At 30.9% G+C, this 25,907-nt stretch overlaps 1 protein-coding gene across 3 annotated transcripts; it reads right to left on the bottom strand.

Moving 5' to 3' along the window:
• Positions 1 to 223: 223 nt before the first annotated feature.
• On the bottom strand, positions 224 to 25,614 carry LOC111709245 (uncharacterized). 3 transcript variants are annotated; one of them, XM_023482873.1, is made up of 20 exons: positions 25,435 to 25,614; positions 19,392 to 19,542; positions 18,645 to 18,717; positions 17,519 to 17,628; positions 15,785 to 15,871; positions 15,514 to 15,583; positions 12,305 to 12,411; positions 11,422 to 11,472; positions 10,345 to 10,388; positions 10,231 to 10,275; positions 10,028 to 10,097; positions 8,194 to 8,246; positions 8,078 to 8,118; positions 7,240 to 7,266; positions 6,028 to 6,075; positions 4,855 to 4,928; positions 3,175 to 3,429; positions 2,828 to 2,919; positions 985 to 2,211; positions 224 to 354 (listed from the first exon to the last, which is right to left on the bottom strand). In XM_023482873.1, the coding sequence occupies exons 3-19, from the start codon at positions 18,714 to 18,716 to the stop codon at positions 989 to 991; spliced, it is 2,469 nt and encodes an 822-aa protein (XP_023338641.1). In that variant the 5' UTR covers position 18,717; positions 19,392 to 19,542; positions 25,435 to 25,614; the 3' UTR covers positions 224 to 354; positions 985 to 988. The 3 variants fall into 3 exon arrangements, with proteins under 3 accessions (XP_023338641.1, XP_023338643.1, XP_023338642.1); XM_023482875.1 differs by having other exon boundaries at positions 2,176 to 2,211; XM_023482874.1 differs by lacking the exon at positions 10,231 to 10,275.
• Positions 25,615 to 25,907: the final 293 nt, after the last annotated feature.

Genomic DNA, 25,907 nt, shown 5'->3' with positions numbered 1-25,907 from the left:
CCATTTTTATATTTTTTGGCTTAATTTTTATGCTATAACTTGAATACATTTCATAAAAAAAGACTTTCTTAATAATATCTAATTTTGCAACAGTTGTGATTTCTGTTTTGACAGCTTTTGATTGATATTTTGCCCCCAATCGGATCCCGATCCGGATCCAGCTGCTAAAATTTTGTGAATTTATAGAATCCGTATTTGAATATTAAAATCTAAATTTTCGTTGTAATTGAGATCAAACAAGTATATATTTTTACAAACAATATGTAATCCTACAATTTATTAGCGATAAATAATTGAAGCTGCTTCTGATTTTTCCGAGGTTTTTCTGCTTTCACATCACAGTTCAGTAACAGTCTAAATAAAAAAATCCTGAGCTTGGTTTTTTTTCTACAAAACTAGAATAGAACTACAGTGGGAGGAGATCAAAACAAAAAATCATGTATTTAATAAAGATCTGAGGCTTAAAATAGTGAAATTATATACTTAAAAGACAGGAATATAGAATAATGAAAATCAACTAAAGAATTTATAAGGATTTCTTAGATATTTACTGTTGCAATCCCTGACCCTTTAGTAAAAGTAAATTCAACCTAAAGTCTGACCGCGTCAACCTTGTTGCACCGGCTAGTCCTATTGAGTGTCTGCGTTATTCACCCAAAGTCCAGGCGATACAGTACAAACTGGGACCGGAAAAATTGACCCGGCACGGAAATTTAAATGAACTACGGCTGCCCGTGAACTGGCTTTACACATAGTTTCAGGCCATATTCTAATACTGAATGAAGGAGCACTCCGTTTGTTTACAAATTGCTCCAGAGAGTACTTGCGCACTTTTGAATTTAGTATTCTTTATAGTGTAGTTCCTTACATACCTAATAAACATACATATTCGACGACCACTGATATATCAATGAATAAAATGATTAATGCGTAATGCGTAAGCAAGCATGCAAAATAAAGCAGGAACACACAAATGCACTTTACCTTTTTATTTCTTCTTAAGCTTAGGACAGCTTGGTGAATGTGGAAGCCAGCTGTGAATAGTGCAATGAGGACACTTTGACAGTGAAGAAGGCTCAAGGTTTTCAGTTGTATTTCCACCCTCTGTAGAATCAATGAAGTCGTCTTCATTGGAATAAGTTCTAAGTCTTGAAATTCCTTGGCTGTGATTTAGAACCTTGGTTGGATGTTGGAAGGGTACTGGTTTCTCTTTAATAAGCTGTGATGATTGCTGTAAAAGTGGAGAAAGGCTTCGTTGCAAACGAATTTCAGGCGTTACCGAGGGATAACTAGACGGAGAGGAAAGTAATAGGCTTTCATCAAACCCTGGGCTTCGATAGAAAATATGACCATCTTCAGTAGACCTGTCTTCAGATATGTTTGATACGATTGGAGAATAGGAATCAACCTTTGCTGGTTCTTTAGATAATTCATGTCCGGTGTCAACATTACTGGCAGCTTGATCTATAGAAAGATTGAGTCCGGTGGGTGGAGGTGGGGCTCGAGATTTTTTTCTTTGTTTTAATTCAGATTTTTCTTCTTCAACCTCAAAATCTTCTTCAGTGTTGTTCTTTCTAAGTTCAGATTTGTCCGTCTCTATGTCAGTTACTAATGATTCTTTAGAAACTTCGCTGAAATCTGTTCTTAGTTCTTTATTTATCAAACTATCTTCTTTAACTTCGCTGAAATCTGTTTTTAGTTCTTCATTTATCAAACTATCTTCTATTGTTGTTAAATCTGCAATTTTAGAATCAGAAAATTCTATCTTTGTTATTAAATCTGTTTTCTGATATTTAAAAAGGTTATCAGTGTTTGTTTGGGATGAATCGTCAATAAACGGGTTGGAATTTCCCCAAGATTCTGGATCAGGTTGAGAATAGGTTCTTGTATCCTTAATTTCCTCATTAGATTTATATTCAAAATCACTTAGCTGTAAATCATGTTCAAAAATTAATCCATCGTCAGGATCAGATTTAAATTCTGGCCTTTCATCAGTGCTTGGTTCATTTTCAGGTTCAAAATATTCCGAATCACTAATTTCTTCTGAAGGTCGGATCTGCTTTTCATTACAACCCTCAGTACCGATGTTAGTAGAAGATTGGATTGGAAGAGAATAGGATGAAACTGAAGTGAGGTTATGTAAATCCACACTGGGGTCAATACAATTATCCAAACCTTTATCCTCGCTATCTTTTTCTTCAAAGTTTAAATCTGAAAATTAAGATTAAAATTATAGACTTGAAAATTAATTGATATACAGTGAGAACCAGAATATAGTGGATTAAATGTTATCTCTGTTCTTTCTTTTATTTCAGAAATGACGCGGAGAATTTTAAAATGTGAAATTGCTTCAGCTGTTTCATTTCTAAAAGTAAAAAAAAAAATTCAGATGTTTAAAAATCTTTAATTAAAATAAAAAAGAAGACAACGCGAATTCTACTGCGTTCTAGTTCTCTTTTTGTTGTAAGGTGAGCATTGTCATGCAAATGTTAATACAAGCAAGTGCACGAAATTCTTATTTTTGACTGCAATTTTTCGTCAAATTCCACATTTGTCAATAAACATGCAGGAACTAAGTAAGGACTGTCAGATCGTCTTTGGTCTGCAAGGCATTTTTTCGTGAATAGAGCAGTTATTATATTAATACGATTAACTTAGTAAACTTCAAAGACTCCTACTCCTTGGCTTTTCAAAATGCTTTTTAAAAATGTTTCCTGAATTTTTGTGATATATATTTCATAGAAATACATATTTCAAAGACGAAATACAAGTTGTCTCTTAATTACCAGGTTGTGGATTTAGATTTTAAAAATACTTTTGCTTCTACCTGACTTTATAAATCGTTTGGGAGGTGTAGGTCTCGGGAGACTAGTTTCTTCCTGACCCGTTGGATTAGTCACTAGCTCACAATTTAATCTTCTAAATGAAAATACATTTATTCCAGTTGTTCAATTTACTTTTTCGAGTTTCTAATCCAATACATTTATTTCCCAACACAAAGGAATATTTCAACATGGATCAAACACTGAGCTGGAGTTTAATTCTTTATTAACAGTAATTAACAGCCTTTTGAGTTTTGATGGTATTTAAGAATTTGTGAATATGATTAAGTTCCTTTAAAGTGGCGAATTTCGTTAACAGTTGGAGTAGATCTTTATAAAATGATTTAATTACCGAGCCAGCTTTTGAAGCTCTTCAACTGTAATCCTGTCTTTTGTCTTTGATGAATCAGCTGTTTCTTTCAAAACTCGTTCCTCTTTTCCGCCATTTCTAGAATATCTACGAGACAATTCAAGATGGCGGTCAACTGATGTCACGGTTTGCTGATTATTAACTATTCTTGCCGGGAGATCGTCTTCGTCAGATTCTTTGTCTGAAGGATAGTAGGAACTGCAAACATCAGGAGACTGCAAGCCAGGATCGGTATTTCTAAAAACGATCCTTGGGAGGGTTCACAAAAAATAAAAACGTTCTTTAGGCTTACGGTGAAAAATAAGCGCTTTTGATAATTTCTAATTTTACTTTTATCTGTTGCGTCTATAAGGAGAAAATTGTTAAAAAATATTCATACCGAAGAAAGCAGCGTCCATAAAAATTTGGAAAGTTGCAACATTCAACTCGGATCGTAAAAAAATCAATTTAATTCCGAACAAATCATTTAGATTTTACAAACAAAAGTCATTGATTATTTTTCGACGCATTCAATAGTTATATTTCATAATATTTTTTATTTATTTATTTATTTTTAAAAATATTTCGCTGGCGCTGGATTTTCGAACATTCCTGTAAAATATAAAAATTCGTCTTCATTATTAAAAATCCTTGAAACAGAAAAAAAACAGAAATAAATGTTATCAAAAGTAACTATCAGAATCAGATCATGAAAAATAAAAGAATATTATTAAATATTAACTAAAAGTACGTGAATGCGTTAAAAAAATTATCGATGACAATTGTTTGTTAATATAATATCTGAATGATTTGTTTTGAACTAAATTGATTTATTTATGATCTGAGTTGCATGTTGCAAGTTTTTGAATTTGAATCTAAAAAAGCGTTTATTTTTCGCCGTAAGCCTATAACTTCACCCCCTTTCATTTTTCGCGAACAGCCCCATTAAGACAGGATTATATAAGTATCAAGTGAACCTCGATGCAAAGATTGTAAAGCCAGATTTACATCCGTACTTTTACATCCTTGTTTGATCAAGTCTGAACTAGATTATTTTAGTTTTAAAAACTAATATTTTCAATTACGTTTTCTCTATAAAAGAGATCAGCGAATTTCTGCTGATAAAAGAAAACCGGAATCAGCTGATTTAAATACCTTTAACATTAAAAATGACAAACAACATTATTGCACATTTTTAAAACGTTTCGGAACATAATCACTCAAAGACGACATTTTCCCAAGTACTACAGGATGTTCCACGAAACATGACAACTTAGCAAGAAGATTAAAGGTCTTCTTTGAAATTTGAAATAATTTGCAACATTTATTTGTAAACCTTATTTAAGAATTAAAATTCTAGAGTTTACAATCACAAAATAACCCTAGTCTTGGACTTCTAGTTTACCGGAGATATCAAGAATTTCGTTCAGGTTTTCACAATTTTGGTTTTATTTAATAAAATTGAAATCTGAACGAAATTCTTAATATCTCCGTTAATGTAAACAGCACAAATAAGCAGACCATATCTTGGAAATGCCAGGACTAGGAGAGTTTTGTGGTTAATGGTTCTAGAATAATAAATGCTAAAGGAGGTTGACAACTGAAGGTCAAAAATAATTTCAAAGTTAAAAAACGACTCTAAAGTCGTCTTTCTACTGTCATATTTAGTGGGTCACCCTGTACCTGTTAACCCGACCAAAGGGTGTTGTTATATGTATAGATTCATAAGGATAGTCCTCCTCATCTGACAGCACATCCTAAAAATCATATATTTTTCAGAATACATATTTAAAGTTTTTTAACCCTCTTCAGTAATACAAATAAGTTGTTTTGTACACACATTGATTAAGACAATTTTGTTAGATCATTTTACAGAAGCAACAATCAATTTTGCTAAAATTTCTAAAGCATGTGTATTAGATATATTTTCACTATATCAAAATCGCTGCCTAAAATGTTATTTTTTTGATAAAATATGTTAAAAAAAATTACAAGTATAAATGAAATTTTGCTTCTATAAAATGACTTTAGAAACATGTCACACGGTCACACTCACACCCTTAACAACTACAGACGGCAAAACGCGACAGAGCCGACAGATAGACCAAAAAATGTATCCCCTTTTAGTGAAAATAATGTGAAAGTAATGTGAAAATAATGTAAAATTATGTGAAAATAATGTGTATTTAATGTGAAAATAATGTGAAAATAATGTGAAAATAATGTGAAAATAATGTGAAAATAATGTATAATTATGTGAAAATAATGTGTATTTAATGTGAAAATAATGTGAAAATAATGTGTAATTAATGTGAAAATAATGTGAAAACAATGTGTATTTAATGTGAAAATAATGTGCAAATAATGTGAAAATAATGTGAAAATAATGTGAAAATAATGTGAAAATAATGTAAAATTATGTGAAAATAATGTGAAAATAATGTGAAAATAATGTGAAAATAATGTGTAATTAATGTGAAAATAATGTGAAAATAATGTGAAAATAATGTGAAAATAATGTGTGATTAATGTGAAAATAATGTGAAAATAATGTGTGATTAATGTGAAAATAATGTGAAAATAATGTGTGATTAATTTGAAAATAATGTGTATTTAATGTGAAAATAATGTGAAAATAATGAGTAATTAATGTGGATAATTTTATTACAAATTTTCTGATAAGGGGATTCATTATTTGTCCAAAAAACATTATGATATCTATTAGTATTACTCAGTATGAGTTATTTTCTCATTAATTCTATTTTTAATAGAGATTCATATTTTTTTATTGAATTCCTTCATTTTTTATACTTTGCAATATAATTTACAAGAAAACATAAACATATTATAATTTACTTTTCTTGATGGGAGTCCTCTTCGAGTGTTTCGAGGGGTGAAACGGGTCTAAAACAATAAAACAATTATTTAAACATTAAATATTTTTATTTCTAATCCTAATGCCTTAACATCATATTTCAAACTTAGATTCTTTAATCTTACAGAATTTATATTTTGAAATATCTAAGATCTACGACATTGGGTTGTAAAAATATTAGGATTTGAAAATCAGAGTTTGTGGCAAAAACTCAATTCCTTTTTCAATTTCCAAATTTTCAAAATGTTTTGTATTTTAACAATTTGCTAGAATATCCTTTAGAAAATAAGTCTTATCTTGTATTTGTTAAATAAATTGGGTAAATTCAAAATTTAATCCTCATATTTTAAAAAATGTGAGGAGACTCTTTTATTTTAAAGGGACTGTAAAGGAAAAATGTAAGTTGTAAAGGATGAAACCTGAAAATCTCAGGGGTTGAACGATACATATAAGACATCTATCTGATATTCCTGTCTCGAGAAACTGGTCACGTGATTTCCGGCTGTATCATGTGACAATGATACTGCACTGCCATGCATTGGCTGAAGTTCTGGTGATGTAATACGGAGTAGATGCACTATATGTAATAATATCAAGAATATCTATTAAAAATTGCAAAATAAAAATTAAAAAATTATAAGAGGAGTACACCTGATGTTCTCAGACTCCTGTGGGATATAATCGTGTTTAGATTGGTTGCATATTTGCTGAATATTATCTGTTTAAACCTACTACTTTTATACAAAATTGTATAAATATGAATTTTCGTATAATTTTGACACAGTTTTATATCAATTTCTCGAGACAGGAACATCAGATAGATGTCTTAAATTTATCGCATGATTTTTTCAGGTTTCATCCTATACCCCCTTTTATTTTTCATTTCCAGTCCCTTTAAAGAGTTAAGATGATTTTAATTTTTTGTAAAACATGTAACACAAAATATTTTACAATATTACACACAGAGAGTTGGCTGTTTATTTTTCAAATATCAACTGTCAAAAAGGACGGTTGTTATTTCGTTAAGAATCATATACCTGAGAAATTAAATTAAACAACCAGTAATTCTGCTTAAAAGAAAAATTAAATTCATGAAATTGATAAAAACATGTTTTTAAATTATCGAGTTTAATCGGTCTCCTTCCAAGTACTTGATTAAAATGCAAAAATAAAAAATAAATCCAAGAAATCACCTGCTGTCTTTCCCAGAGCTCATAATCCTATACAACATATTTTTCATTAAATTTAAAGAGATATTTTTCATCGTAATTTTCAGATTAAGCGCTTTTTCATCAATGACACCCCCCCCCTTTTCTATTGACAAAATGAACTTTTACATATTTATTGGTAATTGTCAATTACAATTTATTTGCGAATTTTTCTGCTTAAACTGTAGCGTTTAACAAATGGTAAATATCAATAGGTTTTTACAGATAAAATTTTAAAATTTTGACGGCCCGTTGTTTCTGTGCTCCGGTCATGAAAGTCACAAAAATCTGGCCCGATCTGGTCAGCCGTTTTGACTTTTATTTGAACTAGGTTTTTAGTTCTATTTAAATTGTGAACATGCTCTTTTTGTTTACATTTTAAAACAAAGAAGAAAAAAGTTCGCGGATTTAAAAAAAAAAAATTCGCGGATTTTCAAGAATTTAATTTTTTTTTACAAAATTAAAAACTTTTATAACACATTTTTTAAAATTTTTATCATTCGTAAATCTTCCCTGTGGTCACGTGATGTCTTACAAAAAATTTGGGCCCGATCAGTTCAGCCGTTTTGAAGTTAATTGGAGACAAACAAACAGACACCCAAACAGACAAACAGACAGAAAAGCCAAATTTATATATAGATTGAATGCACCCCCCTCCCCCCATAGCAGTTTTAGGGCTTTCAGGGTTATTTGAAGTGTAAAAACACTGAGCTTTTAGCGGAAACCTTCTAAACCATAGTCATAAAGAAGGATTTAAAATAAGCTTTAAAAAGATAAAATGAAGAATTCGGAAAAAGTTTAACTTTTGATAAAGAAAATATTCCTGTGTGTCCATAGTTTCAGCTTGAACGGGCAGAAAACTGTCTGAAAATAAAAAAATTATATTTTGAAAAAAAGTTTTAAAAAAATAAAACTTTTTTCCAATTTTTATTTCTTTACCTGAACAGTAACCAGAGCTTAGAGACTCAGTGGACCCAATTCTATCTAATCTTCTGGGACAAAATATAATATTTTTATTCTTTATTTTTGTCTTTCTTTTTAATTTTTCATATTTCATGGTCGATCTTATGTTTATTTATACAGTAGTTTGCATGTATATCAATACAGTGTCGGATACTACAATAGATCATATAGTATATACACAGACCACTTATTATTTTGTAGCATTTTAGCACCGTGGTCCGTGGATACTGTATTTTAGAATATGTCAGCCTCTGTATTATATCACCATTTCATTCATTTTGTATTGATATATTGTATTGACCTTGGTTTATAAAATTTAATCTTTTTTTGGGGGTGTCCGATCATAACCTAGGATTTAGGAACCACTTGACCAATTCCCCTCAAATTTTGAATGTTCTACGCTTGGTTAAAAAGTTCCAAATTGAGTAGGTCGACCAGGAAAACTTAGTTTCCAGACTGAGCTGGATTCCCAAGCTAGTTTAATCATATTTTCTTTATTTTCACTTTTTTTCGGCTTACTGCAGTTTATTTGCAAGAAAATATTTAATTTTACTTATATCTAGTTTTATTACTTTATTATTTTACCAGCTTGGGAACCCGGCTTTGCCTGAAATCTAAAATTTCTCTATAAAACCCACCTAACTTAAAACTACCCAATCAAAATTTGAGGCAAATCGGTCAGGGGGTTTATGAGTTATGATCGGATATACAAAGAAACAGAGATTACTGCTTTATAAGATTTAGATTATACAATGGTAACTGCAGTGAACAGTTGAACAATTGTTGTTGTATTGTTTCTCTTTCTTTCTTTCATTCATTTCTTTGTCGGTAAAAATTTGTAATTTTAACTAGAGTTTCCCAAAAATGTGTTCTAAATATCGAAAAAAATGTGTTTCGTTTAAAAATTACAAATGACAAAATCCTATGCGACATTTTTCAACTAAAAAATCTGACTCAACAAAAATTTGACTATCTGTTATTAGAGATGGGAGTGGGGCCAATAAAATGTGAAGATGACTTTTAAACTCAAATTTATGATTTTAATTAGTTGTGTAGCGTACACAGACCCACTTCATCACGGAAATCACGTAACCAGTATACTGCACTGCCATTGGTTGAAGTTCTGGTGACGTAATACAGAGTATATGGACTATATGTAATAATATTATCAATTTTAGCAGTTATTAAAAATGCAAAATTCAAAATGAAAAATTATGTAGCAAATCGTAATCGTTTTTAGATTGGTTGCGTATTTGCTGAATATGATCTTTTATACAAAATTGTATATATATGAATTTTTGTATAATTTTGACACAGTTTTATATCAATTAGTCATGACAGCTGAACATCAGATAGATGTCTTATATGTATCGTTCAACGCCTAAGATTCTCAGGTTTCATCCTATATACCCCCTTTCATTTTTCCTTTACAGTCCCTTTAATTATCTTCCTATTCCACTGTAATCTATATATAAATTTGGCTTGTCTGTTTGTTTGTCTGTCTGTCTGTTTGTATCCAATAAACGTCAAAACGGCTAAACCGATCGGGCCAAAATTTTCTGTGGGACATCTAGGGACCCCAGGGAAGGTTTATGAATGATCAAAATTTCAAATATTTGTCTCCATCAAAATTCGATCTTCATTAAATTTTTGAAAATTTTGAAAATCCACGAAATTTTTTGTGAAAATCCGCGAATTATTTTTGTTTTGTTTCACGATCTACACAAAGAGAACATGTTCACAATTAATTTAGAAGATGGGCGCGAAGCGCCCTCTAAGGCTAGTAAACTAATATTATGCTTATACTTACAAATTACTATTTTGAAATTGATCTCGTCGTTGGAATTGTCGTCTTCTTGATGGCGGCCTGTTTCTCATTTCTAAAATATGATAATTTTATATTTTTTTTCTTCAAATATTTTTAATTTATCACAAGGGGTATAATATGCATATATTTGTGTAAAAAGCCATTAAAAGACAGACAAACAAGAATTTTTTCAACATCAAAGCAACCTTTCAAACTAGTTGTTACGCTTACTGTTGCGTTGTAAACAATTCCTGAAAAAAATTGACAAAATTTTATAAAATTGTAAAATTTACGAATTATAAATTTATTAAATTTTTAACCTGAATTCATTTCTTCTGTTACATCTTGAAATCTATGATCATCCCTGACAATATTTTTAACTTAATACAGTAAGAACCATAGAACTGTGTAATAGGAAGACGACCTTTATTTAGACTCAAGTTTTGAAATGATTCCAATAAATTCTGGAATAGGAATATGAGAACAATATCAAATTTTTCATGGCAGCCATATTATAGTAAACTTGATTTCAAAGTAAAATATATTTGTGTAAAATTTTTTTTAAAACAAATAAACTGCACTGCAAAAAGTCTATAATATCTAATACAGTATATATGGAAGAAGACATTCAAAACTATTCACCAACTGTCATGTTTCATGGGACACCCTGTACAAAAAATAAACTTTCTCGAAAATTGTTTTTTTTTCGAATTTCTTCCGTTCAAGACTTTGAATTCAGTAGAAATGGTTCTTAGCAGTATAAAAGGTTTAATATTAAGCAGAAAGTATGAAACTTCTATTTCAAAGACATCTTAAACAGAAAATTTTTTTTAGTCATATGTTTACTTTTGAATAATTGATTTACGGGGTTACTTTTATGAAAACCTTACAGGAATTATATATTATCATTTAAGCAGTCATAACCAGAAAACTGTAAAATAGGAAGACGACATCATAGCATTTGATGTTGTTTATGGCGTATAGCTATACTTGCAAGTTATTAAATTACTAATTAAGTAAACTGGGTCTGTTTACCTTGCACAATTGCTGTGTCTCATGCTCAATGCGCTATCAAAAGTCATAACTTGAGTTTAAAAGTCGACTTCCTATTCCAAAGTTTTCTAGTTATCACTGTATATATACTATGCTTGTCTGTTTACTGAAAAAAATATATTGGTTTTGAAAATGCGCAAATTCTGACTCTGAAAAATTTGCGAAATCCGATTTTAAAAAAATTGACAGCTGGGAGACATATCTTATATTTGATAACTTTAACCGGCAATAGGGCCTGGGTCTGTTTAGTTGTTTCATCGCCGGTAATCGTGTCGAAACAAACCGACAAATACAGATATGAAAATATATATATATATTAATATGAATTTAAATAAAAAATATTCCTGAAAGCAAGTTCTGCAAGATCAGTGATCTCGAGCAAACTGTAGGATCTTCTAAACAAATAAATACTATTTTAAGTTTAACATTTAAAGAAAATCTTTCAAAATTGTGACACACCCTATTAAATGAGTATATATTCTACGTGATCTGGTCGGAGGTCATTTTTTTGATATTTTAAACTTTGTTTTAAGACTTTGCACCAACAAAACATGTACACTTACCTTTACTTAAAGGGACTGTAAGCATGCTTTCTAGATATTGAAATTGTAAGAACTTGAAACTTTTCGAGCCAGAAAAACGATGTTATATATTTTTCAAATATAATAAATTCCAAAGTAATTATCAAACAAACAATACAGAAAGACGCACTTCTATACTACTCTAAAAAATATACAGTAAGACCCATTTACTGTTCAGTAGGAGAAGACGACTGTTAGCCTAAAGTTATGCTTTCAAATAGTCCAGCAATGGTGCAAGTGTACACAAATCTAAATCATTTAACGTTTGTTTTCAAACAGCATCTAATTATAATAAAATTGTTAAATATCGTCGTTCTCTTTGTCCCACGAAACGTGACAGTTGGTGAATAGTTTTGAATGTCTTCTTCCATATACTGTATTATATGATAAAGACTTTTTGCAGTTTATTTAGTTTTAAAAATCTTTTTACTCAAATATTTTTTTCTTTGAAATCAATTTTACTAAAATATGAATGCCATGAAATATGTTTTATTATTATCTTTGATATTTAACAACTTAACAAATTATGGAAGAAGACATTTTAAACTCACCAGCTGTCATGTTTCTTGGGACATCTTGTAGTTTTATGGGTCTTACTGAGCAGTGTAGCTAATTAAACAGAAATGGGACTTCTAAAATGTTGTACTTGATTTTGTTGAGTACAGTACCCCCTCCCTGTATAGCTGTTGTGAGGATGGTTGAAGCCAGCCATGTTAGTCCTCTGGTAGTGTACGAGGACAGTGTATTGTAACCCTTAAAAATACGATTTTCAGAATTTTCATTTATCATTTATTATTTTTTTCCATTTTCCATTTTATTTATTACAGATTAGAAGAAAATATAAACAACTAGCTGAATCCAATTTTTTAGTCTATGTAACCCTACGTACGGGTACTCGTGAATATCCCCAACAATTTATGTATATATATATTTATAGCCCATTTTTGGTTCTGCTGTTTCGCCAGCTATAGCTCATTTTTGGTTCAGCTGTTTCGCCAGCTATAGCCCATTTTTGGTTTAGCTGTTTCGCAAGCTATAGCCCATTTTTGGTTTAACTATTTCGTAAGCTATAGCCCATTTTTTGGTGCAGCTGTTTCGCAAGCTATAGTCCATTTTTGGTTTAGCTGTTTCGCAAGCTTTAGCCCATTTTTGGTTCAACTGTTTCGCCAGCTATATCCCATTTGTGGTCCAGCTGTTTCGCCAGCTATAGCCTATTTTTGGTTCAGCTGTTTCGTCAGCTATAGCCCAGTTTTGGTTCAGCTATTTCGCCAGCTGTAGCCCACTTGTGGTTCAGCTGTTTCGCCAGCTATAGCCCGTTTTTGGTTCAGCTGTTTCGCGAGCTATAGCCCACTTGTGGTCCAACTGTTTCGCCAGCTATAGCCCATTTGTGGTTCAGCTGTTTCGCCAGCTATAGCTAGCATTTGAACAAAAAGCTTTTTTAAAAAGAACTACTATGGGACGCCGTATCAATCGAATTTTGTTATCGAGTATTCCAGATTTAAGACAAATCTTTCTGCTTGCATATATTTTTTAATTTACTTGAAATTCCGAGTTGGTTTAATTAAATTGTGAAATGTTATTCATAGTTTTATAGTTAAATTGTTTATCCGCATGTTTTAATGTGGTGAATGTTTTAATAGAATATATTTTCCCCTGCTACATGGAAGAGTGTACACTGTGCACTGTCTGCATATTAAAAAAAAATAATTTAGATGTGAGCATCTTTAAAAAAAGAAAACTTAGAAAAAATATTTACACGGAACTTTGCAGGCAGGGATTCATTTTGAGACTAAGACAAGTTTATACAGAATTGTTTACATCTTTTTTGTTACTGTTACCCAAGTGTTTAGTAAGGTTGCTTACTCTCGATGCGCTCCAATCTAAGAGATATATTTTGCCGCCAAAGCAATGGACAGTAAAATCCGGAAATGACATTACAATTTATGAGGTAGTGTGCTTATGGAGACGGTTTTCGGGTGTGAAATTAAATCGATCCGAACACCTTCAAACCGTCTCCCTAATTATAGTAATTACACTGACCCATAATCAGTGACGTCATTTGCAGATTTTAACTGTCCACTGCTTTGGAGACGACCTTTCCCGAACATATAGAGTAAGCAACCTTACTTAACAACCTTTCTGTAACTATTGAATATGCAATTTCGTAACTCTTTTTTTTGAGGAGACACTGGTTTGTTTGCAAATATACAGTATACACCCAAATTTAAAAGTTCTCCAAAACTTCAAAACTTTTTCCAACAGATCTTCAGAAAGGAAGTTGTGATTGAAAACCTTGTCAAGTTGAATTGATTGTGAGTTTAAAGTCAGAAACTATTTTTTACATATTTTCTGTTTGAATTTTAAATCTAACAATTATTATGAATTTTTAAATTATTGGGTACAGATCATACAGAAATATTCTATCATAATTCTTCTTGTCATCTTATATTCCTTTTCTTCTTCTGTTGACTGTCCCTTCCAGCAAGTTTGGATTTTTTTTCTTGTTTTTTCGAAACTTAAAGAGGTGCTGGCTTTTTTCTTCATCTCAGATCAGTGTCTATACTCTTGACTAACTAGCTCATAATAATTACTAGCTCATAAAAACCTTGCAGGGGGTGCAAGGTTTTCAATCATCGAAACTCCGCGGTCAGCATTATTGTGTTTTTTTTCCATGCAAGACATGTGCCATAGATAAATAAATAAACATAGATAGCTTATGTACGCAAAATCAACAATAAATGCACAGTCCGCGAACTCATACTTCTAGGGGTCAAAGTGTACTTCAATGATAAGCGGGGTGGTTTGGTGTTTATAATTATTAAACCACTCAGGAGTGAATTTTATTTTGAGAATATCAAATTATTTCACTGAGCAATATATCATATTGACTAGAACTGAAGCAGGACATGAGAAGGACTAAACTAACTTAAATTTCTTTTTACAGAACTCATGTACACCACAAGTACTCAATGATATAAGAACAGCCAATGTTCACAACCGACCTAGTTAATCTATCTATACAATAGGAATATCTTTAAAACATTTCTGTACATTTATATCTTTCAAGATAAAAAAATGTCGTCTTATGCGCAGTCTATCTTTATCTATGACATGTGCAAACATTCTAAGTTTTTATTCCACATTATTTCAAAAACAGAAAAGGGATCTCTAATATTATCGCAAATAATCTGTAAAATCTGAAGTCTATTTTATTAAATTTTTTAATCCTTCTTTTCTCGAAAGTAATTTATTTTTTCTTCACTAAATGATTAAAAATATGATTTTAAAGTAAATAAGAAAAATATTGCATTAAAATTCAATCAACTTATTTTTCATATTTTTCTCCAATCATTCTTCCGCAAATCCGTTTTCAAAGGTGATTTCTTTAATTCTTTAATATAATTATTCAGAAAAAAATATTTGTTTAAATTTATAGATATCAATATCGCCATATATCCATTGAGAATAAATCATGACCATGCAAGAGGAAGCGAGTTAAAGCCACAAAACCGAAATTTGTTCAAACCTCTTAAAAGCAAAATTTTTTTTTCACGAATCGATACCACCCACGATAAGCAGAATGTTATTTGATATAATTAAAGGAATTGAGTCACTGCCACAAACTCTGATTTTCTATTTCCTTTTTCTTTGCATACAAATATCGAAGGGTTCCACCATCAGGCTGTAAATATATAGGAATTCGAAAATTTTAGTTTGTGGTAAAAAGCTCAATTTCCTTTATCTATTGCAAGTACAACTTATGGTCAATATTACCTCTGGGAAAATTAAATAAGGCAAGTGTATGGCAAAGTATCTGAAAATATCAAATAAGCTGTCATATCTTTAATCTACAACCTGCTCTTTGACTTTGAGAAGTACAGCATCAATATAATCTTCTCTTTGACAAAGAAGAGGATGAAGAAACCTGAAAAAACGGTTAACGCTATTTTTAATCGCCGAAGTGATTTACAAATGTTTTTTTTTAAAGAATCAGCTACATCACCAAGACATTTTTTTCTAAGGTTTAGGGCTTATCTTACAAAAACTTTCTACTATGTAACAGGAGATACAAGGTTTAGGTTAAAACAGGAGATACAAGGTTTAGGTTAAAGTGTTGTGTTCTCACCGTCTGTATATAACTCCTGATCCTTTAGTAACAGGAGATACAAGGTAGAGGAGGAGAACTATCTTTATCTCACTGTAGAAAGGGAACCTAAACAATTAAAAAGAATCATTGTTGGATTTTGGTCGGCTCATCTGACCTGACCTGACCTGACCTGACCCGACCTGATCCGACCAAACATGTTCTGACCTGGCCTAATTTGACTTAACCTGACCTTATTTGTTCTTACTTGACCTGACCTGATATAGTATGTAGACCTACCCCCCCCCAGGCTCATTCCCCTTTGCAATAATAAAATTATAAATCTTCAAAACCTTTACAGAAGAAATTTAAAGAGAAAATTTGAAAAATTTAATTTTTTCCTCAATAACTGTCTTTTCCAGATATTAGAGGTTTATTTGTGCAGGCAATACATTTCATGAAAAATAAAAAATAAAATTTGTTTACTTAATTTAAAGGGATTGTTTTATTTTTTTTTTCAAGTGACAGTACATTCTCCAAAGAGGTCCTGTCCTCAATGGTAACTTTAAATGGTACCTTATCCATGTATTGTATAAAAAATGTTTTTTATATTGCTGGTCGTCCAAAAATTTCCTTCATGTAACATTAATGCTCAAATCATGTAAAATAGAGAAACTAAAATAGAAAATAATCCATTTTCAGTTTTATATAATAATAAGTCATTTAAAGCTGTAAAGAGTAGTGTCGTTTAAAACTACGTGTTCAGACCCTTTAAGGCTGATTGGACAAATTTTACCTAAATCTTTTTTTTCTGAAAGCAATCTTAATAACTCTTTTGATAAATTGTTTCATAAGTGTACTCTAATGAAAACATAGATGTTAATGCATAACATATTTGCGTCTATTTACATCAGCACAAAAAAGGAAAATTCAAATTTGGAGTCATTTTTTAAAGAAAGGTGGAAAATAAAAAGAATCTGAGCTTATATTGAAAAATGTTATAGTTGAATTTGAGTTTGCTTAAAGAGTGTAGGTTTTAAAAAAGAATTACAATGGGTGCATATTTTTTTCAAATTTTCGAGAAAATTAGCTACTGCCCCCCCCCCCTAAAGGGGGAACAAGCTTTCTTAAGGGAAGGACATGCCCCCTCCTTAATCAAAGCGAGTGGGTCGTTTTTAAAAACGATCGTATTTTCCGAAAACGAAACGATCGTTTTGAAAACGATTGAAAAACGAAACAAAAAACAATCGTTTAACGATCGTTTCTAAAACGAATAACAACCCTAATTGCACCTTTTGTTCTTTCTGCATAGTGATTTATCCATGATTTCAATTACACCTTATGCTCTATCTGTATTATTATTTACCAATTATGATTTCAATTACACTTCCTTTCCTATCAGTAAATTTTTATCTATGATTTAAACTGCACCTTCTGTTCTTTCTGCATATTTATTTATCTATGATTTCAACTACACCTACTGTCCTATCAGTATACTCATTTATCTTTGATTTCAACTACACCTTCTGTTCTTTCTGTATAGTGATTTATCTATGATTTCAATTACACGTTCTATCTGTATTATTATTTACTAATTATGATTTCAACTGCACCTCAAGTTCTATCTGTATTATTTTTATCTATGATTTCGACTACACCTCCTGTTGTATCTGCATACTTGATTTCAAATGCACCTTCTTTTCATCTTTAAATCTTTGATTTCAACTACACCTCCTGTCCTATTAGTATACTTATTTATCTATGTTGTGAACTTACCAGAATAGTAGGAACGGATCGAGCAAGGTTTCTAGAGCTGTGAAGAAAGCAAAGACGATCCAATACATCATCCAACGGACATAGTCTTGTACATTCTTACTTTTAACAGCCTATATAAACAAACAAAAAAATCATCAATTCTGAAAGGGAGTGTTCGCAAAAAATGGGGTAAAGGCTTACGTCGAAAAATATTTAATGGTTATTGCTACTAATCTTATTTCTATCTGTTGCGAGAATATTGCAACCTTATGAATTTGTACGGACGCCACGTTCTTCAGTACTTGACCGCATGATTCGTTTTCTATTTATGATTTTTATATGATTTTTTTCTTAAAAAATTACCAACATGCAGAAAAAATTGTTTAATTAAACTTTCAAAAAACGTTATGAAATTTTGTTTTTTATTTAAAAAAATGGGTCAGCGCAAACACTTTTAAACTTTTAAACCGCTGTGAATCTCACATTCCAATCTACAAATTGAGGATAATCTGCAACTAAGTGTACTGCGCCTTTAATAAGATTGCTATCAGTATTATTGGTTGTTTAAAACTTGCCTTGAGTTCTTTATCAAATAGACGAGAGTTACAAGAAAAGATTATAAACTGTGCGCTGTGACCTTTATTCAAAAATAAGAAAGGTACAGACCAATGGTTTGCCAAAAAACTGGCCGGATTGATGAAAATTTTCTTACTTTTTTATAAAGAGTATGCTTGAGTTTATGGAAGGACCGTTAACAATATTGTTGAACGGTCCTTTGTTACTTAGAGACCAAAACTTAAGACAGGGTATCGTCATGAAACCCAGCACCGGAAACGTGGTTTCAAGGATGAGTAAGTTAATTATAATAAGCCCCCCTAGTGAAACCCAGTTTCCAGTAAATTTTCTTACTTTTTTATAAAGAGTATGCTTGAGTTTATGGAAGGACCGTTAACAATATTGTTGAACGGTCCTTTGTTACTTAGAGACCAAAACTTAAGACAGGGTATCGTCATGAAACCCAGCACCGGAAACGTGGTTTCAAGAATGAGTAAGTTAATTATAATAAGCCCCCCTAGTGAAACCCAGTTTCCAGTACTGGGTTTATTGACGATATCCTGTCTTAAGTTTTGGTCTCTGGGGTTCCTACCTTGAAAGATTTATATCCAGGGTACAGTGTGTTAAAAGTAAGCCTAACCAATCCATACAGTGCGCCTCCCATTCTGAAAAATGAAAGAAATTTTACATTTGGTTATCATGGATCCTTCTTAACAAAGGTTATTAAAATAAACAAAGTGATGGAGAGATAAAATGTGTCGTTTTACAACTTAAAGTTGTTATTTTTATAAACTTAGCGTTGAAATAGCCTAATCAAATAATTTTAAAAAATTGACCATAAAAATACTTTTTGTTTGTTTGCTTTTTCAAATTTTCAAAATATAAAATAACCAATTTTCATATGCACGATAATTAGATTGATTGATTGATCAATGATCATGATTGCTGTTTATTTTGAGTTGAGTTTGAGTCGCAGGTCTTTCAAAATATGAATAATGTTTGATAAAATAATCTCAATTTGAAATATCAAAGGTTTATAACATTAGGTTGCAAAAATATAGAGAAAGGAAACTATTGAGTTAGAAAAATCGAAAATATGTATTCTAGAATTCGGAGTTGATGTAGGTCAGTTAAAAACCTTATTTTATGCATTTTATAACATATAAGATTAAATGAATTTTTTTACATTAATTTCTAGAAAGCTATAAAATACAAAATTAAAGAAAAAAACTGAAAACGAACAAAAGGGGGTAACATTTAAAAAAAAAATTTTTATATGCATTTTGTTCCGATCTAGATGACGTGAATTAATTCGAATTACTCCGTATCAAAATTCTACCTGTCTCAATAAATGCAAATTCAAGTTCGTTCAAAATTTTCTCGTTTTTCTCGTTACGCATTCAGCTGATTTCCTGATTATGCAATCAGCTCATTTTCTTGTTACGCAATCAGGTTTTTCTTCTTTTGTAAGTGCACACCTTTTCAGAAACCTTAAAGAAATTGTAATTTAATTTTTTTTTAAATAATAAAGTTTCCTAAACAAAAGCAAAAACAAAAGCGAACTGAAACTGAAATAAATGAATTATAAAGGTACTGTATAAGCGTAATTTAAGTGACCCCCTATCTAAAAATGACAATGTCCGATTTACAACGGTACCCTTGAAACCATCATCTCACCAATAATGAGGATAATATTGTCATTGAAAAAAATGTGTATTTCTGATAATTACCGTATACGTTTTCCTACAGAAAATCGATCAATTCACTGTCAAAATTAAAAACACCAATATCTGATACATACTTGATCAGACAGAGCTTTCATACCTACAGTTTTCAAGTTGCATGAAGACTCAGACCTACATGAAATTTCGCATATAGTCCCTTTAAAAACAAATCTACGACGAAGTAGATAAAAAATGTTATTCTGAATCGTTTTGATTTAAATGCACACAAGAGTGAAGTTATAGTTTACTTCTGATCAATTTTCAATTCAAGAAAACCATTTTTAAAAATCAGAATTATACGTAGATGACATTTTTTAATGAATGTCTTTTCCCCAAATATCGGAACAAATAATCAATCAGTATACACCTTCACAAAATCACACACCGTGAGAAATTCTTTAGACCATTTATAGAATGCACAATGCACTTTATACTATATAGGCTCTATTCACAACTGTACCCGGAATAAAAAGAAGACATTATTTTTTTCTCTTAGAAAGTGTTAAATTCTGGTAATTTTCTTTTTTTTCTCCTGCTGCATTAAAGAAGAGAGAGATTCAAAGGGTATTGTTGTAAATCAGACTTGATATAATCTATGCAGAGAGGCCGGAGGGTCATTAAAAATTGCGTTTGTGGCGCTTTTGAAATGACAGGAATTGAGTCTTTGCCATTACCCACATTTTCTAACCCACAAATATATATATATATACGTTCTTGCAATTTAATGGTGTACCCTTTAGATATTTCAAACATAGATTATATGATCCAACATCGGCACAAAAACTCATTGATCCTTTCATGGTGAAATAAAAAATAAGATTTGTTAATGATGGAATCCAGCCGAGTTATAGGGCTGGATTTTGGACACCAGCCAAATCATTGTTCAGNAGGCTGGGGGTTTGTTAGCTTAGTTTGGGCTGCTCAATAGCTAAAAAGGAGAAAGGGTGAAGGAAAAATAAAAAAAAAACTGCGGAAAGGAAAAGGATAGAGAGCTATTGAGCCATGGGAAGGTCGACAGGGAAAAGAAGGGAAGAAAGGGAAAGGGAAAGCACTAGGAAAGAAAGACTAAGAAGCAAGGATTATAGGGAAAAAGGGGGGAAAGGGGAAGGAGGGGGACGGAAAAATGAAAAAGTTTAATTTTTATTAAAGATTGCATTTTTCCTCCAGTCAACATATGCTGATGCATTAATGTTTATACTTTATAGAAACTAGTTTTATAAAGTAAACAAACATTTTTTAAAATAAATAGATTTGCTTTAATCTAGAAACTGGAATAAAGTTTATTTTTATTTACTGGTTTTATATAAAAAACAGTAGCTGGTGCCATAGCCTCAATTATAAACTAAATTTTTTAACGAAAAAACTATATATCTGCGAACAATTATTGATCTAATGATAAATATAATTCATGAATGAAGCCAATTTTAAGCAGGATTTTTAATGATAATTGGATATTTGATGTAAAAGCCTATATATATCTGCGAACAATTATTGATCTAATGATAAATATAATTCATGAATGAAGCCAATTTTAAGCAGGATTTTTAATGATAATTGAATATTTGATGTAAAAGCCTAAATTTCAGTTTCCAACCGATTTTCTTTTTTTTGTAATCAAAGCCATCAAAGTAAAACTTTCCGTTGTAAAACATCGAAAACATGGAATTCAAAATTTTATTTTTGCCTTTTTGAACCTTCAAACTTGTCGGAGAAATAAAAAAATTTCCTCAGATTAAAATTTAATAATTTCATTTGAAATTTTTTTAAAATATTCTATTCGTCTCATTAGATTTTTCCTCGATCACTTAAAAAAAAATACTCTGAATGGTTCCTGTAAACTAGTTTTGTTTTCTATTATTTTGTTGAAAAAGGGTGTGAGGATAATTTATCGTTGTTCTATAGTTCCAGGCCTTCCAGAAATTCATTAACTAGAATTTATGCATAAACAGAAACAAGATTGGGCCAGACGGGATGCTGAAAACAACAAGATTGGGCCAGACGGGATGCTGAAAACAACAAGATTGGGCCAGATGGGATGCTGAAAACTTTAGGCTCACACCTTTAGCAATTATGTTCACTAACAAGTGAGACTGGGCCGATTTTTAAAAACTACTAAGCTTCAGCCATTAGTTTAACCTTATTAGCGATTGTTTCTGTTTTCCCCGTAAATCAAACCAAAACGCGATTGAAATTTTCTTAAAGATTTCTTATTCTTTGCATTAACATATTTGAGCAGAAAATATCTTAATCTGTAGATTTGAAAATGTAGAAATATTGAAATAGAAAAACACCAATAACACTTTAAGTACTTAGCTTTTTAATCTTTTAAAAATTTGATATTATTATTTTAACTTTTATGATTTGGCAAATTTTGAGCTCTCTAAAATAGAAGATTGGTCTTCAAAAATAAAAAAAAGAAGATGTAAGTATCACCTCTCTTAAACTTCAAATAGATAATAAACATATAGAAAGAGTAGGAACTGGATGCAAAAATGAATCTTTTAAGTTTGTAGGTGTTCATTTAGACGAAAATCTTAACTGGAACCATCATCTTAAGTCGGCTAAAAACAAAGCATCCAGTGCAGTTTTTGCTTTGTCAAGTGTAAAAAATATTCTTCCTAGCAATATTAAACTAACCATTTACAACTTTTATTTCGATCATTTATAGAATATGGAATTTCAGCCTGGGGAAGAAACAAATGTTCAGAAATGAAAAAAATTCACATTTTACAGAAATGGGCAATAAGATTAATTGATAACTCAAAAGCCACGTCTCATAGTGATCCTCTTTTCCTTAAGTATAAGATTCTAAAGATTAATGATCTGGTAGACTTTAACCAAGCTATATTTATGTATAAATATAAACATGAACTTCTTCCTGCATCTTTTGAAACATTTTTAAAAAGCTTGGAAACTTTGAAAGATCTATCAACTTGACATTCTCAAAATTTGCTCATTACAGTATTTACCATCAAGCTCTCTTCTTAAGATGTGGAATAACCTGCCTCTTGACTTAAAAAGAAGCAACTCTCTAAGTATATTTAAAAATAGACTACTAAATTCTCTTTTTGAAAATTATAGGACAATGTGTTATAAACCGAATTGCNGTTAAAGGGACTGTAGCCGTAATTTAACTGTTTGTTAAAGGGACTGTAGCCGTAATTTAACTGTTTGTTAAAGGGACTGTAGCCGTAATTTAACTGTTTGTTAAAGGGACTGTAGCCGTAATTTAACTGTTTGTTAAAGGGACTGTAGCCGTAATTTAACTGTTTGTTAAAGGGACTGTAGCCGTAATTTAACTGTTTGTTAAAGGGACTGTAGCCGTAATTTAACTGTTTGTTAAAGGGACTGTAGCCGTAATTTAACTGTTTGTTAAAGGGACTGTAGCCGTAATTTAACTGTTTGTTAAAGGGACTGTAGCCGTAATTTAACTGTTTGTTAAAGGGACTGTAGCCGTAATTTAACTGTTTGTTAAAGGGACTGTAGCCGTAATTTAACTGTTTGTTAAAGGGACTGTAGCCGTAATTTAACTGTTTGTTAAAGGGACTGTAGCCGTAATTTAACTGTTTGTTAAAGGGACTGTAGCCGTAATTTAACTGTTTGTTAAAGGGACTGTAGCCGTAATTTAACTGTTTGTTAAAGGGACTGTAGCCGTAATTTAACTGTTTGTTAAAGGGACTGTAGCCGTAATTTAACTGTTTGTTAAAGGGACTGTAGCCGTAATTTAACTGTTTGTTAAAGGGACTGTAGCCGTAATTTTAAGTTAATTTTCAATTTATTCACAACAGTACCCTTTAAATCTTTAACGAATCATAATGTGGAAGATATCGTCGATTTTCTAAATTTAAAAAGCTATTTTAAAGGGAGTGTTCGCGAAAAATGAAAGGGGGTATAGGCTTAATGCCATAAAAACGCGCTTTTGATCGCTACTAATCTTACTTCTTTCTGTTGCGTCTAAAAGGAGAAAATTGATAAAGACGTCTCATACCGAATAGCTTAGCGTCCATACAAATTGAGAAAATTGCAACATACGACATAGACCGTAAAAAAAAACAATTTAATTTCACAATTTAACAAATCATTCAGTTATTACAACCTATAGTCATCAATTATCTTTCGCCACATTTGTATATAGTTTATATTTTATAAATATTTTTTTTTAATAAAAGAGAGCCATTATTATGGTTGTTTTAATTTAATGCAATCAATGATCTGAATAAAACCTTGCGTCTATAAACATAATATTAAAAGTCAAAAATAATTTCTTTAAACAAAGGAATTGAGTTGTTGCCAAAAACTCTGATTTTCTAATTCCCAATATCTCTGCAACCAAATGGCGTAGACCTTAAATATTTCAAACTCTGAATTCTGGTAGCTCAAATAATCTAAGTTTGAAACATCGAAGGCTTAAGTCATTGAGTTGCACTGATATAGGGATTAGAAAATTGAAAGTGGTGGCAAAGATTCAATGAGGAATACATTTTGAACAAGAATCTAATTCTTTTGGAACCTTGGCATTGAAATTAATTAAGTTGTAAAAACTCCATGTTCACCATTTTTTGTGACACTCTGCATGTAATCTTATGAAGACTTCTCAAAAGTATTAAATATCAACAGCGCCGCGCCGCCGCGTGGAGAAAACACCTTTATATCTTTTTAAATAATTTTCTTGGATATTATAATTATAATTCATATAAAAGGAACTGTTTGACGGCTCAAATATGGTTGGTTCCACTTAAAAATTGTATTAAATGTTTCAAGTTTTAAGCCGGCGCTCAATTGAATCCGGTTTTTGGCGGATTTGAGACGCGGCTCAAATTCATTAAATCCGGACTCTGGCTATACTAATTCATAATAAATAAGATAAAGCGTTTATTGGAACATGCCACTTTAAAACTAAAGAATAGCTCTATTTGAAATTACGTTTACAAACACTTTAAGTTTCTGTATTTCTTAAAATATTCCCTGAACTAAACATATTTAACAATTATTCCTTTAACCAGAGTTACTTAAAAATGAAATATTCATTTTTTCTAGTTTTTCTTATTTTTGATTTTCTAAAACTACAAGTTTTGATTTAAATTTACGGCAAAAACTAATTTGCTGATTATACACAGGAATTTTAAAGATTTACATAGATTCCTCAAAAAAACGAAAATCTTTGCAAATTTTTCTGTTTAAATTGGTGGTTTTACATAGACCTCCCCACATAAGCTCCTGCACTGTCTACAACCCCTTTAGATTTTTTTGGAAACAGAAAATTTTGAGAAATATAATTTTCTTATATTGTATGTAATTTCAAGATTTTTTCACTCCATGAAACCCCCTAGCTTCACTGTTCTTTCTTGAGGAAAGAGACAAAGAATAAATTCAACAAAACAATGTAAATTTTTTAGTAGTTTTGTTTGCACATCAATGCAATATTTTTTTGCAAAGAAATAAAACAAGTTTTATAGAAATTCACCAAGAAAATGGAAAATTTCACTTTAAAACATTGTTATCGTTTATTGAGAATTTTCTTCAAATTTCTTGTCGACATTGTTAAAAGGCAATATTTAGGCTTGTCTATACACCTGACACGTTATGTCTATATATAGCCAACCCTAATACAGGGTGACATAAATAACAGGGCAAAAACACACCTAAAATTTTATATACCTGGTTCTAAAACTGGATCATCAAAAAATTTTCCAGGTTTTTTTAGATCAAAGTTTGTAGATTTTTCAGATTAAAACTTGTAGATTTAAATATTTGCAGGGCCTAGTTCAACTTGCACTATAATTCAGGCATAGTCTGACATTACACAGGCCACTCTCTCTAACTGCCTGAATGGGCGAAAGCCGACTGAACAAATCTCAAGAAAATGGATAGATAGATACAAGATAGATAGATAGTTGCATAGGTGGGGTAGACATATATTTAGAATCACATTTTTGGTAAATTTTTAATAATAATGCAGAAAGAAGGTTACAGTAAATTCAAAAAGGATGAGCCTTCAAACAAAATTTACAGAATCTAATTGTATTATCCGAATTTACAGAAACTAAGTGTATTATCCGAATTTACAGAATCTAATTGTATAATCCAAATTTACAGAATCTAATTGTATTATCCGAATTTACAGAAACTAA

This window comes from Eurytemora carolleeae, unplaced genomic scaffold (assembly GCF_000591075.1).
Source record: "Eurytemora carolleeae unplaced genomic scaffold, Eaff_2.0 scaffold255, whole genome shotgun sequence".
Classification (NCBI taxonomy): Eukaryota; Metazoa; Arthropoda; class Copepoda; order Calanoida; family Temoridae; genus Eurytemora; species Eurytemora carolleeae.
Note: the sequence above shows the minus strand (reverse complement) of the source record. Positions and strands in the feature narration are given on the sequence as shown.